The 14,620-nt window shown below is 52.0% G+C and overlaps 1 protein-coding gene and 1 pseudogene across 1 annotated transcript; both read right to left on the bottom strand.

Annotated features, from left to right (window-relative positions):
• Positions 1-942: 942 nt before the first annotated feature.
• Positions 943-2,672, bottom strand: LOC141411566 (ragulator complex protein LAMTOR1 pseudogene; annotated as a pseudogene).
• A 2,726-nt stretch (positions 2,673-5,398) lies between these two features.
• Positions 5,399-14,181, bottom strand: Atp4b (ATPase H+/K+ transporting subunit beta). The gene is made up of 7 exons (XM_020164479.2): positions 14,070-14,181; positions 10,535-10,663; positions 9,213-9,326; positions 8,880-9,079; positions 7,845-7,901; positions 6,301-6,411; positions 5,399-5,908 (listed from the first exon to the last, which is right to left on the bottom strand). Exons 1-7 carry the CDS (start codon positions 14,179-14,181, stop codon positions 5,747-5,749), a joined length of 885 nt encoding a protein of 294 aa, XP_020020068.2. The 3' UTR covers positions 5,399-5,746.
• Between the last annotated feature and the right edge of the window lie 439 nt (positions 14,182-14,620).

Genomic DNA, 14,620 nt, shown 5'->3' with positions numbered 1-14,620 from the left:
ACATTTCACAAAATTCCGTGCTCTTTTACGGTAACAGTGCTCAACAAAGAGAGTCAGATGAAGTAATGAACAACTTACCATCACCTCACGATGAAATACTGAGCTGCTTTTTTAAATAAAATTTTTATTGGATATATTCATTATATGGGGGGGGGGATTCATAGTGACAATTCTGATTAGACTTGTACATCAGTTACATCGCCCCCATCATCTGTCTCCCTTAGAGAGCTTTTTATCTGAGATGGGGAAAAAGGCAACCTGTCCACTTTTGTCACCTACTATTTGTACATAGTACTGGAAGTTCTGGTCAGGGGACTTAGGTAAGAAAAAAGAAATGAGTCAGGTTTAACCGACAGGAAGAAGCAAAACTCTTTGTAGGTGATGTGATTTTTATTATATTTTTAGTTTTAGTTTTTTGAACCAGCACACAAATGAATATATTTTCTTTATTGAGGGTGACAAACAAAAAACAAAAAGACCAAACATGTAAAAACCCAGGGTGCTAGAAATACAAACTCAACTCAGTTAATTCAAACTCATCTAGACCTGGTCACACACCCTAGTGAGGTGCCTATGAGCACCACATCAGGGAGAGGGGGACAGGAGTGAATCTGAGGCCAAGAGAAAGGGTGAAAGGGGGGATCCCCCTAGGTCCTCTGGAGATCACCCCCACGGTGGTATCTCCACCTTCCCAACAACTGTGAAGACCTACCAGGCCCTGTCTTGGCCCCCATCCAACACTGGCTAGGGCTTTGAAGGCCAATCCCAAATGGTTCTATCCTTGTTCTGTCCTCACTTGCTAGGCTTTTAGCCTTGCTCTTCTCTTCCACATCTCCATGATTAGTAGTAGGTTAGGGTACTGTATAAGCCGTGGTGAGGCTGGGAGGTCAGGTGCAGGACGGAGGTAAAGAGAGGAGATGAGCTGTCCAAGGACCCCTCTCTTTATGGGATCCCAAACTGTACAACCAGCTCCTTTTGTATCCACATGGATCTGAGAAAGTGCACTGTAGGCATAAGCAGCTATCCTGGAGACCTGCTACAAGTCAGAGAAGGGGATGGGCTGACTGGTAAGAGATGGGAGCGGTGGCAGCTTCTTCCGATGGGTCAGGCTACTGCTCAGCATAGCCAAGCCAGTGCTATACTGTCCTGCCCAGTCCGTGTACTCATGCTGCTCCATGCCCTGGGAGTCAGCAGCAGACACATCGATAATGTTGCTGGCTGTTTTGGCAAGGATGGAGGAGAGCAGGGCCTGCTCATCTGTGCGAGTGGAAGGCAGGCTATGGTAAGTTAGGCTCAGCTCCATTGAGGGCTTTGGTGGGGGGACTACCAGGGTCCCGCAGCAGCTTCTGCTCTCGGTCCTGGTCTAAGTCCTCATTTTTGCTGCTGTAGCAAGCACCCCATGGCCGGGGTCGAGCCAGGCGCTCAGGCTGTGCTGAGGAAGGATGACATCCGTCAGGAGCCCTTCTGGTCACATGACCCGGTGGTGAGCAACTACCCATTCGATTTTTATATATCAAAAATCCTAAAATGATTAAAATGCTGTCTGGACTTGACAAGGATGCAGGATGCACGGTGACATTGAAAGTTGTACTTTCATACTCTGGCTGATGAATCTGAAAAGGGACTTAAAATAACTTGATCATCAAAACATTAAAGATGTAATTGGTTGAGGCGAAAGGCTTTTTGGGGAAATAAATAGAAATTAGAGAAGTCAGAAATGGCGTGGGCTGGGAGATGGGCTGTTAGGATGTCAGTGCAGCCCGATGTGACCTGGGGATTGCATGCAGTCTGTAGCAAATCCCAATCGTGGTTTTTGCAGAAAATCTACCCCAAAATTCATGTAAGATCTCGGGTGACCCTGAATTCCCAAAACAATCTTGAAAAAAGAAGCAAGTGAAAGCACTCACACTTCCTTACTCCAAAACTTGACTGCAAAGCTATAGTAATCGACAGTACAGTGTTGGTATGAAGACAGACTAATGAAGTAGAAAGGAGGCAGAAAAAAATGTGTGGTCAAATGTTTTTTGACAAGGGTATCAAGACCATTCAATGGGAACTTCTCAACAAATAAACGGTCTTTTCAACAAATGGGCTTAGGAAAGCTGATTGTCCCTGTGTAAACGTACAAAGTGGGACTCTTACATAACTCCATATAAAGAACTCAAAATGGATCTAAGCCCTAAATGTAAGAACTGAAAATTCCAAACTCTGAGAGGAAAATAGCAAAGCTTCATGATGTTGGGTTTGGTATGACGCCAAAGGAACCGGTATCAAGTGAAAATAGAGACTGTAGACTTACTGAAGATTAAAAAGGGTTGTGCACTGAAAGACACCTTAACAGAAAAAAAGGCAGCCCACAAAATGTAAGAAAATACTTACAAACCCTGACAGACAATTAATATGCAAAATACAGAGAACCCTGAAAACAGCAAAATACAGAACCCTATGAAAACTGGACAAGACAGACCTGATGTCTTTCTCCTAGGAAGATTGGTAATAGTAACAAGACCATGAAAAGTCCAACCTCAATAATCGTTAAGAAAATGTAATTACAGCTACAGAGAGAGACGTGGGCTGTCACAACGACACCCCCTGCACAGCTATCACATACTAATAAAAACGTTAAAAAACCAAAACCTACAGGGGTGCCACTTGGCCCCCACTAGGACCATGCTGTCAAGAACACAGAAAATGATGTGTTGCTGTGTGTGCGTAGGGTCTCGAATGTCTCCCAGAGCCCATGAGATGAGGGCTGGGGCTTTTAGGAGGTCATGAGAGGTGTGCCCTTGGAGTGAGCCCTGGGATCTCTCCTTCGTGGCCACGAGTGAGCGGGTTTCCTGCCATGATGTGCTGCTCCCCCCTCCCCCTGCCAGAGACCTAAAAGCAATAGATCCACCCGATCATAAACTGGATCGTCCAAAATTGAAGCAAAACAGACCTTTCCTCCTTAAGTTGATTTATCTCGAGTTTATTGCAGTGACAGAAAGTTAACCAGCACGTGAGTGTTGGCAAAAATGTGGAGAACTTAAGATCTTTGTGCACTGTAGGTGGGAATGTAAAATGGTGCCACCACGGTGGAAAACAGATGGCTGTTCTTCAAAAAATAAAAAATAGCTGGGTGCTGGTGGCTCACTCCTGTAATCCTAGCTACTGGAGAGGCAGAGATCAGGAGGATCATGGTTTGAAGTCAGCCTAGGCAAATAGTTTGTGAGACCCTATCAACACCACCAACACAAAGAGGGTTGGTGGAGGGCTCAAGAGGTAGAGTGCCTGACTAGCAAGCTTGAAGTCCTGGACTCAAACCTCAGAACTGCCAGAAAAAATAAATAAAAACAGACTACCTTGTTCACCAGTTCCACCTCTGGGTATGTGTCCAAAGCCTTGAGAGCAGATCTCAAAAACATTTTCACACCCACATTCATGCCAGCAGTATTCACAATAGCTAAAAAGTGCATGCAACCCAAGTGCCCATCAATAGACAAATGTACTGTTTGGTCCACTACTATTGGCAGATGTGGGCTGCACACACTGGAATGTTACTCAGCCTTAAAAAGGAAGGGCATTCCATACGTGCTCCAACATGGTCCTTGACACCGTGCTCATTGAGGCAAGCTAGTAGCAATGACCAGCACCACTCACGAGGCACCCAGAGGGTCAGACTTCCGGAGGTAGAAAATTGGCCACTTGCTGGGGTCTGGAAAGGGGACAGGTGATTAGTGTTTGGTGGAGACAGTTTCAGTGTGGGAAGAAGCTGAGGCAGACGGATGTGTTCACTCCACTGAATTGTGCACTTACTTGGCAAGATGGCAGACTTTGTCGTTTGTACTTTACAATAAAGACCTGGGACAAAAAAAATGGTTGGGCAGGACAAGTGAGTGAGTAGATGTTCAGTAAGACTTGCTTCAGAAAACAGCCAGTGTTGCTGATGAAAAAGGATCCTTTTTTCCCTCAGTGCCGAGTTACTTCACCTATCCTGTGGGCTGTGGACCACAGGTGTGGACAGCCAGCACTGGTGCCCTGGGAAGCCCCACACTCTGGCTAGGTTCTGAGCCCAGTGTTGTTGGGGCCCAGGGCCTCATGGGCTGGGGGAAGATGCGGACTGTCAATTTCTGCAGGGCAGGGAGGAGGCAGCATGGCCTCTATCAGAGTGGAGGCTGCAGAGGCAGAAGGCAGCAGTGGGGGAGGCTCTGCGTTGTGGCTGTGCACCAGGGCAGGCATGTTGGGTTGTCTGAAGGCAGCTCACGGGCATACCCATGTCTGGTTTACTGGAAGGAGGCTGCAATGACTTCCCTCCCACAAGTCCTCTGAGCTTGGAGCAGGCAGGACTTGAATTTCTCAGGAGACATCTCTCCAGTAGGGTGTCCCTGACCAGTGATCAGAAATGCATTTCTGCTGGCCATTTTTGTCCCTGGCACAGCCTGCATTTGCTGCTGTGTCTTGGCCATCTTGTCACAGGTGAGTACCTTTCCCCTGCACCTGCCATGCATGCGTGCAAGGATCTCTTTCTGCATACAGGGGCCTCCAGCACGGAGCTGGACAGTCCTGTGGCCTTATAGAGTGATTCTGTGTGTTCCCAGAGCACGGCGTGTCCACGCAGTCCCGATCTATTGGGTGCATGCTAACATTCTCACAGACACAGTGCAGGGCTGGCAAGCAATGAAAGACATTCCATATGTTCTCCATCACTTAGTCGCTCAGGGAACCGGTCAGTCTAGTTGCCCTTACACAACAGCTGTAAAGCTCTTCGTTTCTCATTGGCTTTCTCAGTGTGTGCTGGACAGATTTTTGTGTACCCCTGTCTTGTGCTATGCAGCTCACTGGCAGCGAGTGCGAGGCTGAAAACTAGCCTCACGGGGTTGTGTGGGTGAGTGTTGGGTGGCCTCTGTGGGAGACTTTGCTGTTCGGGTCCCTGTTCTGTTGGTTTTCCTGAAGGAAAACCTCACCTGCCTTCCTCCTAGAACCTCAAGTGTTTTGGATGCCAACCCATACTTTGTGATTTTTCTGTGTTGCACTGGAAATTGTAAAAAGGGGATTTCTAAAGAAGGAAATGTTTGTGCCAGGTGTGGTGTTGCATACCTGTAATCCAGGTCACGTAGGAATTACAGGTAGGAAAAATTAGAGGCCTTCTCTGACAAAAATAACTAAAACAAAAAGGGCTGGAGATGTGGCTCAGGTGGTAGAGAACCTGCCCAGCAAGGGTGAGGCCCTGAGTTCAAACGTAATACTACCAAAAAATAAAGAAGTATTTGATTTAATTTTTCTCCTGGATCACAAGACACGACTGTTTCACATAGAATGAGAGTAACTTTAATATACTTTGTTCTTACAGCTTAGCAGTTGCATCCTTAGAAGCAAGGATTCCGAACGTATGTTACCCAGGCTGTGTTTCATGCCAGGGTGTCCATAGTGTTATGATAAGATGGATCAGAGTTCATACTGATGTCTAGAAAAAATAAGTTACAGTAGGGTCATGATGTCTGTGTAGGAAAAGATGGGTCATTTAGGGTCCTGTTAATGGGGTGGATGCTGCCCTAGGTGACCACGCTGGCCCCCACAGTTTACCACAGTTTCCACCGAAAACTGAGGAAGGGTTAAGGGGAAGCAGCTGATGCTCGGGTGACCGATGGCATTGCCCCACGGCAGCAGCCTTGGCTCTGCACTCTGTGAGGTGACCACAACGCTGGCTGGCAGAGGATGCACCGCCACACGGAGCAGGGAGCGAGGCATCAGGCAGGAACACCCGCTCCTACTTCTGAATCTGAAGCTTGAACTCCACCTTTCCCTCATACGGGTCATGGGGGTTGTCAAAGGTCACGTGGTCTGCAAGGATCTTGCACACGATGACGACTTCTGTGTTCTTGGGTACGTTGAGCAGCTTGGCTGCCACCAGAGGGTTGCTGTAGTGGGGCTGAAGGGATGCAGTGAGGTGAGATGCTCAGAAATACCCACGTGAAGGACAGCGCAGGGGTTGGCCCCAGGGGCTCTTTCCAGTCTGTCTGGGCAAGGCCTGCCTGCTGAGCAGCCCTGGGGCACACAGAGGACTGCCCCTTAGAAATGGTACGTATCAGCGTGACTGCGGTGGTGGTGAGCACAGAGAGCGAGGGCAGAGAGTCTGTAGGCCAGTGGAGTGCCCAGGAGGCCACACTGCCATCACAGGAGCCCTTGCCACACCCAGGAATTGGGCTAGAACTCCCTACATCACACCCTGCTTTAATTTTGCAGAAAAATGCTTCGTGCTTTGCTTTTGTTGAATTTGAGACTAGTGGTAACTGGTGAGGGGCGGAGAGAGGCAAACCCTACCTGTGCTTTCTTCCCGTAGTAGGGGAAGTAGTGCAGACTGAAGGTGCCATTAGGTGGGTAGTACTCCACCTGCAGAGGCCCTGTGTCCTGCTGGAGCTTTCGGGACTCATCCTGAGGAGGAGAGACCACAGATGACTGAGTCTGGTGGGCGACAAGACACTGTGTATGCGCGTATGTGTGTGCGCGCATTTGTTTTCGAGAGTGCATGGGTGCCCCGTGCAGGTGATCACAGCAATACCTCATTGCACATTTGCATAAACTAGGTGGAGCCTTCACAATCAGTCTGAGGGTGGAGGAATGTAATTCCGAGTGCAAACCCCAACCACTTCCCATATACTTTCCCGTTTTGGAGTCTCACTGTGAGGGAACTAGAGAAAGCTGCCACTTGCTTATCAGAGTCCGGGAAGAAAGCCAACCAGCCACAAGTGCTTGTTGGTGTGGTTTTCTGGGAAAAGTGCAAACAACTTCCACGGGGTTCTTTTCCTTTCATTGTTAGACTTGGAACTGACCCATGGGCAGCTTAAGCTTATCAGAGATGCAGGGCGCTTTGGCCTCTATTAAATTTCAGGCCAGCATGTGTGGCCAAAACAACTGAAAAAGAAAGAAAAGCAAATGAGGGCCTGAGGCCCACGGCAGGTGGGGGGGAACAGAGGCATCGGGGACTGATGTTTCCACAGATTGCCACATGCTGTCTGTATGTCACAGACACCCCTGTGGAGCTGTGGCTGAAAACAAAACTTGTGAACACAATTTCGGTGTTTTAATGTTGCACTAGGAAGTGGCCTGTAACCTTAGTACTTGGGAGGTGGAGATTGGGAGGATCACAGTTCCAGGCCGGCTGGGGCAAAAAGTTTGAGAGACCCCATCTCAACCAATGACTGAATGCAGTGGTCACCCCCCACCTAGGCTGGGAAGCACAAATAGGCAGATCAAGGTCCAGCTGGCCTGGGCATAAATTGAGAACCTATCTCAAAAATAGCAGTGAAAAAGGGCTGGGGGCATGGCTCAAGCAGTAGAGTGCCTAAAAAGCTTGGAGTCCTGAGTTCAACACAGTACCACCAAAAAAAAAGTACTGAAAAGACCTGAAATTTGCCTCAGATTAATGCCGTCTCAGCAGTCCACATACTAACCCCAGTTAAGCCACGGTGGCTGTTGGTCATCTGGAAGATTTTTATAAATAAGAAATGAAAAGAACAATGAGATAGAAGAATGGTGACTCTTGAGATGGGCTGGCCTAACTGGCAGAGCACCACACAGCAAGCACAAGGCCCTGAGTTCAAGCCCCAGAACTGCCTAAAAAAAAATGGTTCTCCCAAATTGCTGCAAGTGTTTTGAACTGTTGCTTCTGAGGAGAGGACCACAGCAGGAGAGTGTTGCTCCTTCCTCTGGGCCTTCACCCCGTCCCACCCTGGTGATGGCCACAAGGCCTGTGCACCTGGCTGACGTGGCTGATGGTTGGCATGTCCCTGAGGGCTCTACTTGGGCCATTCCTCAAGCTCCCAGCCAGACAAGCAGTGGGCTTCGTTCTTGGGTGCTCCACTCACCTGGAAGGCACAGTCTACTCGGGGCGGCGTGTCATTGCTTGGGAGAAACTTGACAATCTGGAAGACAGCAATGAGGAGGGAGCCCCTCATGGGGGGTCACTCGCAAATACTTCACTCCCCCTCCCCAGGTGCTGGAGAGAGGCTCTCTGCAGTGGCAGAGATGGGACAGGTGGCAGTAGAGGAGTGGTGACCACAGACTACATCTACTCCAGGGGCTCTCTCTGGCCATCCTCTGCTCTCTGAGCTCTTCAGCTACCTCTTCCAGTCCCTCCCCTAACCTCACCTGGGGCTGTGTGGCACCCACCTCACTGCACACCTTCTCTGGACTTCTCCAGCCCCAGCCGTCCACTCAAGCTCTGATCAGGACCCGCCATTGAACAGATGTGTCAGTTTCCACAGCCCAGATGGAGCCCCATCCCAATCCTCCTGTTGACCGGCCACTCGTGATGTGTGCAGCACACAAGTGTGTGGCTCCCCCTAGGCCTTTAACATGGAAATACACAGTGTGGCTGCCTGGAGTCTTACTTGCTGGTGGGTCTCTGGAGCCGGACTGTGAGTGTCCTTTGCTTAGACTTTCCTGCCCCTTGGGCCTTGGCTCCGTCATCTCCTGGGCCCACAGAGGCATCATGCCCTTTCTGCTGTTTGCTCACTGTGGCTCTGTCCTCACAGCATGGAAGGGACCACTGGAGCCCCAGTGCCAACCCCAAGGGGCTGCATATCTGATGCAGAAGGGGCCCAGGTCCCAGGTAAATTTCTTGCTGTAGACGCTTCTGGCCCCTCCCATCCTAACTCCACACACCAAGACCCCTGCACATGGCCCCAGCTTCTCCTTCAACAGCCCTGTGCCCGACTGCTTGCTCAGAGGTCACAGTGGTAGAGGGCCTGCAAGGCGCTCATATCTGAGCGGTCGCTCTAGATGAGTGTGCAAGCATGTGCTGAGCAGGGACAAGGAGCAGCAGTCAGCTCCCAGGATTAGTCCTTCTGTGTGTGTGAGGGCTCTCTAGGGCCTTGTCCAAGCAGATCTTTCGTACTCACCCTGTTCATCTTAATAATGAAGCATGGCTTTCCTTCTTCAAAGCCAAAGTCAGGGTCCTCCAGGCCCGAGCAGTTTTGCAGCATGTCTGCTGTGAACTTGCAGGAGAACTTGGTGTGGTTTGGAGCTAGGAAGCTCTCCTGGAAGAAGTACTTATCAGAGGTGCAGTTGATGCTGTCCTGCTGGGATGCCGGAGTGTAACCTGCAGAGAACACACCACGGGCAGACACCATCCTCTCCAGCAGCCAGTGACTGGGCTGTCCAGCAAGCCGTGAAGCCTTGGGCCCCTGAGAGACTTTCTTAGGAAACTGAGCCACGGAACCACGTCAACCTACCTGCTAGGAAGCTGTGGAGGGTGTGTGTGAGGCTGGCCCAGGAGCTGTTGTCAGAGACGTTGTAGGAAATCTGCAGACCTCTCTCCCCATAGACATCAGGCCTCAAGGTCACCCCTGGGGAGACAGTGCTATGTTGACTGACGGTTTCTCCAGGTGCTCACTCACATCCCCGCCTTCTGCCCCAAGGTCTTGAGTCTCGCATAGGATTGTGGGAGCCGGGCCAAGCATGGGAGCTGTGACGAAAGTTGCGCCCAGGTCCTCACGCATCCCATGAGGAGGGAGTTGCAGGCTGTGCTCCCTCTGGCCGAGAAAACTTGGTGGTGGCATCATGAAGAAGGGCCCCAGGATCTGAGGATGTGGGGCCCTGGCACCCCACCTGCTAGCCAGAACGCAGCATGGTGGGGGAAGGGGGTGTGAAGTCCAGGCCTGGCAGCAGCAGCTCACGCTCTGCTCTGCAGGGGATCCTGAGCTTGGGGGGGGGGGCAGGGAACCGGACAGACGGCTCTTGTTGCTATCAAAGGTGAGAGCTCCCTGGAGCCTGCAGCTGGCTCTCTAAATGAAAAGAAATCTGAACTCATCACAAAATCTTTACTGGTTTTTGTTAAGGACAAAAAAATTATCTAACAGCATGTTAATTATTTAAAAAAAAAGAAAAGAAAGAAAAAACTTCCAAGTGTGGGAGAATAGGACGTCCACTGGGCGTTGCTTTGTTTCAACCAATGTGGATGGGTGTGAACTTGGTTCGGCTTCAAGCCATCCAACCCTTCCCTTTGTCATTTTCCAGTGCGGTTGCAACTCTCCCCACAGGCTCTCATGGTGAATGTCTGCGTTTTGTTTGCCCAGTCCCCATCAGCGTGGCTGGCCCTTAATGTGTAAGCCAGGGCTTTGTTTGGGGGGTGGGGGTGACAGGAAAGTAACAGCTATAACATGGTTTAAAGTGGAATCCTTTGGAGGGAAAAGGGGAAAGTTCCTTTCTTGGCCTCTGGGGCAGCGGAGCCCTGTCCTTCTCCCTCCCCAGGTGGCCGAGTGGGACTTTGCTCCCCAGGTCCTTGCTTTCTGGCTTCCCAGGCCTGTGCCTGCCAAGTCTCCTGCACATCTTTCCAGAAATGTCCTGTGTATGGGTAGCATAGACGGTGGGGACAGACCCCCCTCCTCTCTGTGACAAACCCTTCTGTCTTAATAGTTAAAATGAAAGCCAAGGTCAGACTTTATAATTGGGGTCTTCATCAGAAGAAGCCGTGGGGCCCTCTCTACCCCGGGTCTGCGAGTGAGCACAGGCTGAGTGCCGTGTCTCTGCCATGTCTCTGCCTCCTGGTGCCTACCTGGCGACTTTAGCTGGTCCTGGTAGTCAGGTGTGTAGGGGTCAATAGTCTGCATCAACGTGTAGATGCACAGGGCGAAGAGTCCAGTCATCACTATGTAGAAAGCCACGTAGTAGAGGCTGATCCACACTGCGGGGAGACTCGGGGTTAGAAGGCCAGGTGGTTGAGGCCGGTCCACACCACAGAGAGACACGGGTTAGACACAGCCATGCCTATCTCAGCAGATGAGAAGGAGGGCAAGGCACCCACCCATGGCTTTCTCCACCTCATAGCACAGTGTGGTGGTGTGCAGTGCCCCACAGTGCTGACCTCCAGCCCCACCCTGCTTCCAGAACCTTGTCATCCAGGTGGAAGCCCAGCCCCTCAGCACTCCTGCCCTGCACCTTGTCTCTGACCTGCCTGTTGCAGATGTTTCTGTTAAACAGAACCACGTGGTGCATGTGTTGCTTTGTGTTGGTTCCTTTCATTGCCGCCAGTGCATTAGAGGTCACCATGGATGCTTGGCCATGGTGCACCCATAGCCTGTCCTGTACCCCAAGATAGGAATTCCTGTTCCCCACATTACAGGAAGGGAAACTGAGGCAGATAGGGCGGCTGCTGCCCATGGCAACCCCCAGTGCTCTGTGGAGCTGGAGTTTGGGCCAGTTCCACCCTAAGAACCTGGCAGGGTGGCCTGCCCTGTGTCCTGAAGAGAGGAATAGCGAGGGTGTGCTGGACGGGACAGGCTGCCACTTCAAGGGTCAGTAGAGGAGGCAAGAAGAGCAGTGAATGTCCTGGGTATGGAGGAGGTTCAGTCGGCAACGTGGCATGACCCCTTTTTGACTCCTTTGGGGTGCAGTGGACATGGGCAGCTGTGGAGTCTCCACCTTCATGTTTTCAAACTTGTGATGAAGCCAGCGTTGCTTCAGAGCACACCTGTCCACAGAGGAGTCACTTTGGCTTGCTGTGGTCTTTCTGGGAAGTCAACAGAAAGTGGGCCTGTTTTTTGTCCCCATGGTGTGGGAGTGGATTCCTTCTACCACCTCATTCTCCAGTGACCTAAAACTTGATCAAAGGATAGGACCAAGTCAGTATTGACAACAGGAGGGCGGGGTGCTATAGACCCGAGGCTGTGACCCATGGGGGTGGCCAATGCCTTCTCCTTCCAGCCCAACTTTCCAGAAAAGTGGGAACAGCAACAGGTCTCTGAGCTGGTATCACTTCCTCCAGGATGCTGAGGACAAACGCCAGCCTGTCTCAGAGCTGTGGTCACCGATGGTCAACGCCAGCAACACGTGGTGGCCTTGTTCCCTGGTCCAGGCATCTGTGTGTGGACAGCAGCAGCTGCCTGCCTGAAGCCTGTTTATCATCACCGGATCGTCCTCTGTTCACCAACTCAGCTTGGCACTGCAGGGGTGGCCTGCCACGTGTGTGTCAGCAAGGGGACAGCAGAAGGGAATTCTTCACGGGATGGTGGCCGCCTGACTGGGGTTCTGTTTAACTCGCTCATCCCCACTCCCAGACCTGAGCTCCCCGCAGGTAGGAATATTGCAGGAATCTTGGCTTTGTTTGCTGCTTGGTGCTTCATGTCCACGACACAGCCTGGCTCACAGAGATGCTTCCTGACCTTGGGGTGAGGCTCCATCAGCTCATGGGGAGCAGGTGGTACTCATGTCTCCCAAGTGCCCACGAGGGATGCTGGTTTTGCCGTCATGTGGGGCACTTCCACTGACTCAGCCTCACAGTCCTGCAGGGTGGGCTCATCACTGCCCTCACAGATGGGGAAACTGAGGTTCTGAAGGCTGGGGTGAAACCACCTCTTGCAAGGGCACTGCCATCAGCCCACTTGCTGCTGGTGCAGTGAGCACCACGTTTGCCAGCTGGCTGAAGGCCATGTGCAGAGCAGCTGGGAAGAGTGACACTAGATGGCTTCTGGGCCCTGGCCAGCCTCACGGGCAGCCTCCATGCGCTGCCTCTCAGCCTCAGTTTCCCACCTGGGAGCACGGATGATGCCAAAGAGCCTGAAGCTGCTCAGTGGGGAAAGGCAGCACAGAAAGAGCCCCACATCTCTGGGCACCTCTCCCCTGACTGTTTGATAAACCCCTCCTTTTATGAATCAGTTTTCCTGTTCTTTGATTTTTGCCATGTCACTTGACTTGTGTTTTCCTCCAACCCTGACACTCTCAGCCTGGTCATTCAGGCTGTGTCCTCCAGTCAAGCAGTGAAACTGTTCTGGAAAGTTCTGAGGATGTTGCATCTGGCGAGGTGTGCAGGAGCCGCAGAAACTAGAATTGCCCACAAGACGGGGCTCCTGATGGAATGGCTGGCAGCCCCAGCCTGTGCTCCAGGACCCCAGCTGCTGTCCCTTGCGCAGTTGACCAGCTGCCCGGGCCGTCCTCAGTCCCAGCCAGTGTACCCTTCCACCATGTTTGCACCCTGGCCCTGGATGTGATTAAGTCACGGACCCAGGGCACCATCCAGGGCACCCTAGGAGTTCACAGAGCCTCCAAGAGTGCGTCATGTTGGCGTCAGCATGTAATGTACTTTACAGCCAGAGGCCCAGGACATTTGGGTTGGGTCGGTGGAATTGTCCCAGGAGGACCTCACCAAGTGCCCACACCTCTACAGGTTGACTCCTCATCTCAGCTGCAGATGGAGCAGGAGGCAGGGTTGGCTGCCATGGTCTCCCTCACATGTGCGTGGCCCGGTGGGGCCTGGGACTGTTCCCCCACTTGGCTTTCGTGGGGACGCTGAGGCTCCAGCCAGGGCCTGGCCTTCCATATCCTGTCTTCCCAGCTGGGGCAGCACTGTAAAAGCCACCTGGGGTCCCTGTCTGAGACATTCCTGGATGAGCAGCAAAGGCTCCAGAGTTCTGAGGTCTGGGGAGGACAGACCTGAGGGGACTCATTCTTCTGGGGTCCCGGGGACACTTTCTGTTTGCTGAGGACTTGCCTTGCTAGGGCACGTCCTGGACCAGTTAGGGCAATCCCACTGTCAGTGAGAACATTCTTCCTCCTGTAGTGGCCTGAGAGGTCACCAGGCCTTTCCTTTTGCTCCTTCCTAAAAGAAAGGGCTGGGTCAGCCACAAGGGCAAGGGGGCTTTGCAGCCAGCTGGCCTTGTTCACCTTGTTCCATGTGCAGAGAGCAAGGGCTGCTCTGGGTGCTTGAGATGCATGCAGCCTGGGAAGCAAGGACCCCCAAATATACCTAGCATGTTGGGGACTCACTTTGAGTCTCACATCTGACACCTTGTTCGATTGGTTAATTAAACCCATGTCCCTCAAATTATCTAACCAAAGCACCACCATCGCCTCTTGTAAAATTCTTTAAGAAAATTCAGTTTCAGAAACACAGCTTTAAAATGCTGTTCTCAAACATGGATGACAATCTGGGTGTTCCCGCCCTGCAGGCATTCTAGAGTTGGAGCTCAGGGGCTTTTGGGGACCCTGGCTTCCTGCTGAGGCTCAGCCTGCAGTCTGTCCCCACATATCCTGGGTCCTTCCTGCTGGTTGGTGGCCCTCGTTTGTCCTACATCCCTCCACCTGCCCACACGTACCCCACCGGGCCGGGGTGCGGCCCAACATCTGCCTCGTGTCCGGATTCCAGCAGTAGCGCCGGAATTCTGCCATCCTCTGGCTGCACGACTTCTTCTCCTGCAGAGCCGCCATGGCTGAGTCAGGTCTCCCTTCTGCTTCCCTCCTAGGCCTCTTTTGGGGCTTATATCTCCTCCGTGAGAGGTCAAAGGCATGGGAGGGTTTATCAGTTCTCACTATCACTCTCCAAATACAAGGCAGGCCTGTGGGCGACAGTGGCCGTGGCGCTCTCCTGCTATCTGCCCTCTACCTGTCCCAGGTCCTTGGGATGCCCTTGGTTGGTACCTTGATAGGCCCTGATAGTGACTAGGGGAGAAAGAGCACTTGCCGACTGTGCCTCTCGTCTCCTTCATGAGGTGAAACACGAACAGCACAGGTCCCAGTCAGGCGCTGCAGGCCTGAGCCAGTCCTGCTGCCACTCACCGGCCTGAGACCCTGGCTGCTCTGAGTCTCACCTCCTCATCAGGATGGCCTACAGAGAGAGCCTGAGATGGACCTCGTGCTGCCTGGAGGG

This window comes from Castor canadensis, chromosome 10 (genome assembly GCF_047511655.1).
Source record: "Castor canadensis chromosome 10, mCasCan1.hap1v2, whole genome shotgun sequence".
Lineage (NCBI taxonomy): Eukaryota > Metazoa > Chordata > Mammalia > Rodentia > Castoridae > Castor > Castor canadensis.
Note: the sequence above shows the minus strand (reverse complement) of the source record. Positions and strands in the feature narration are given on the sequence as shown.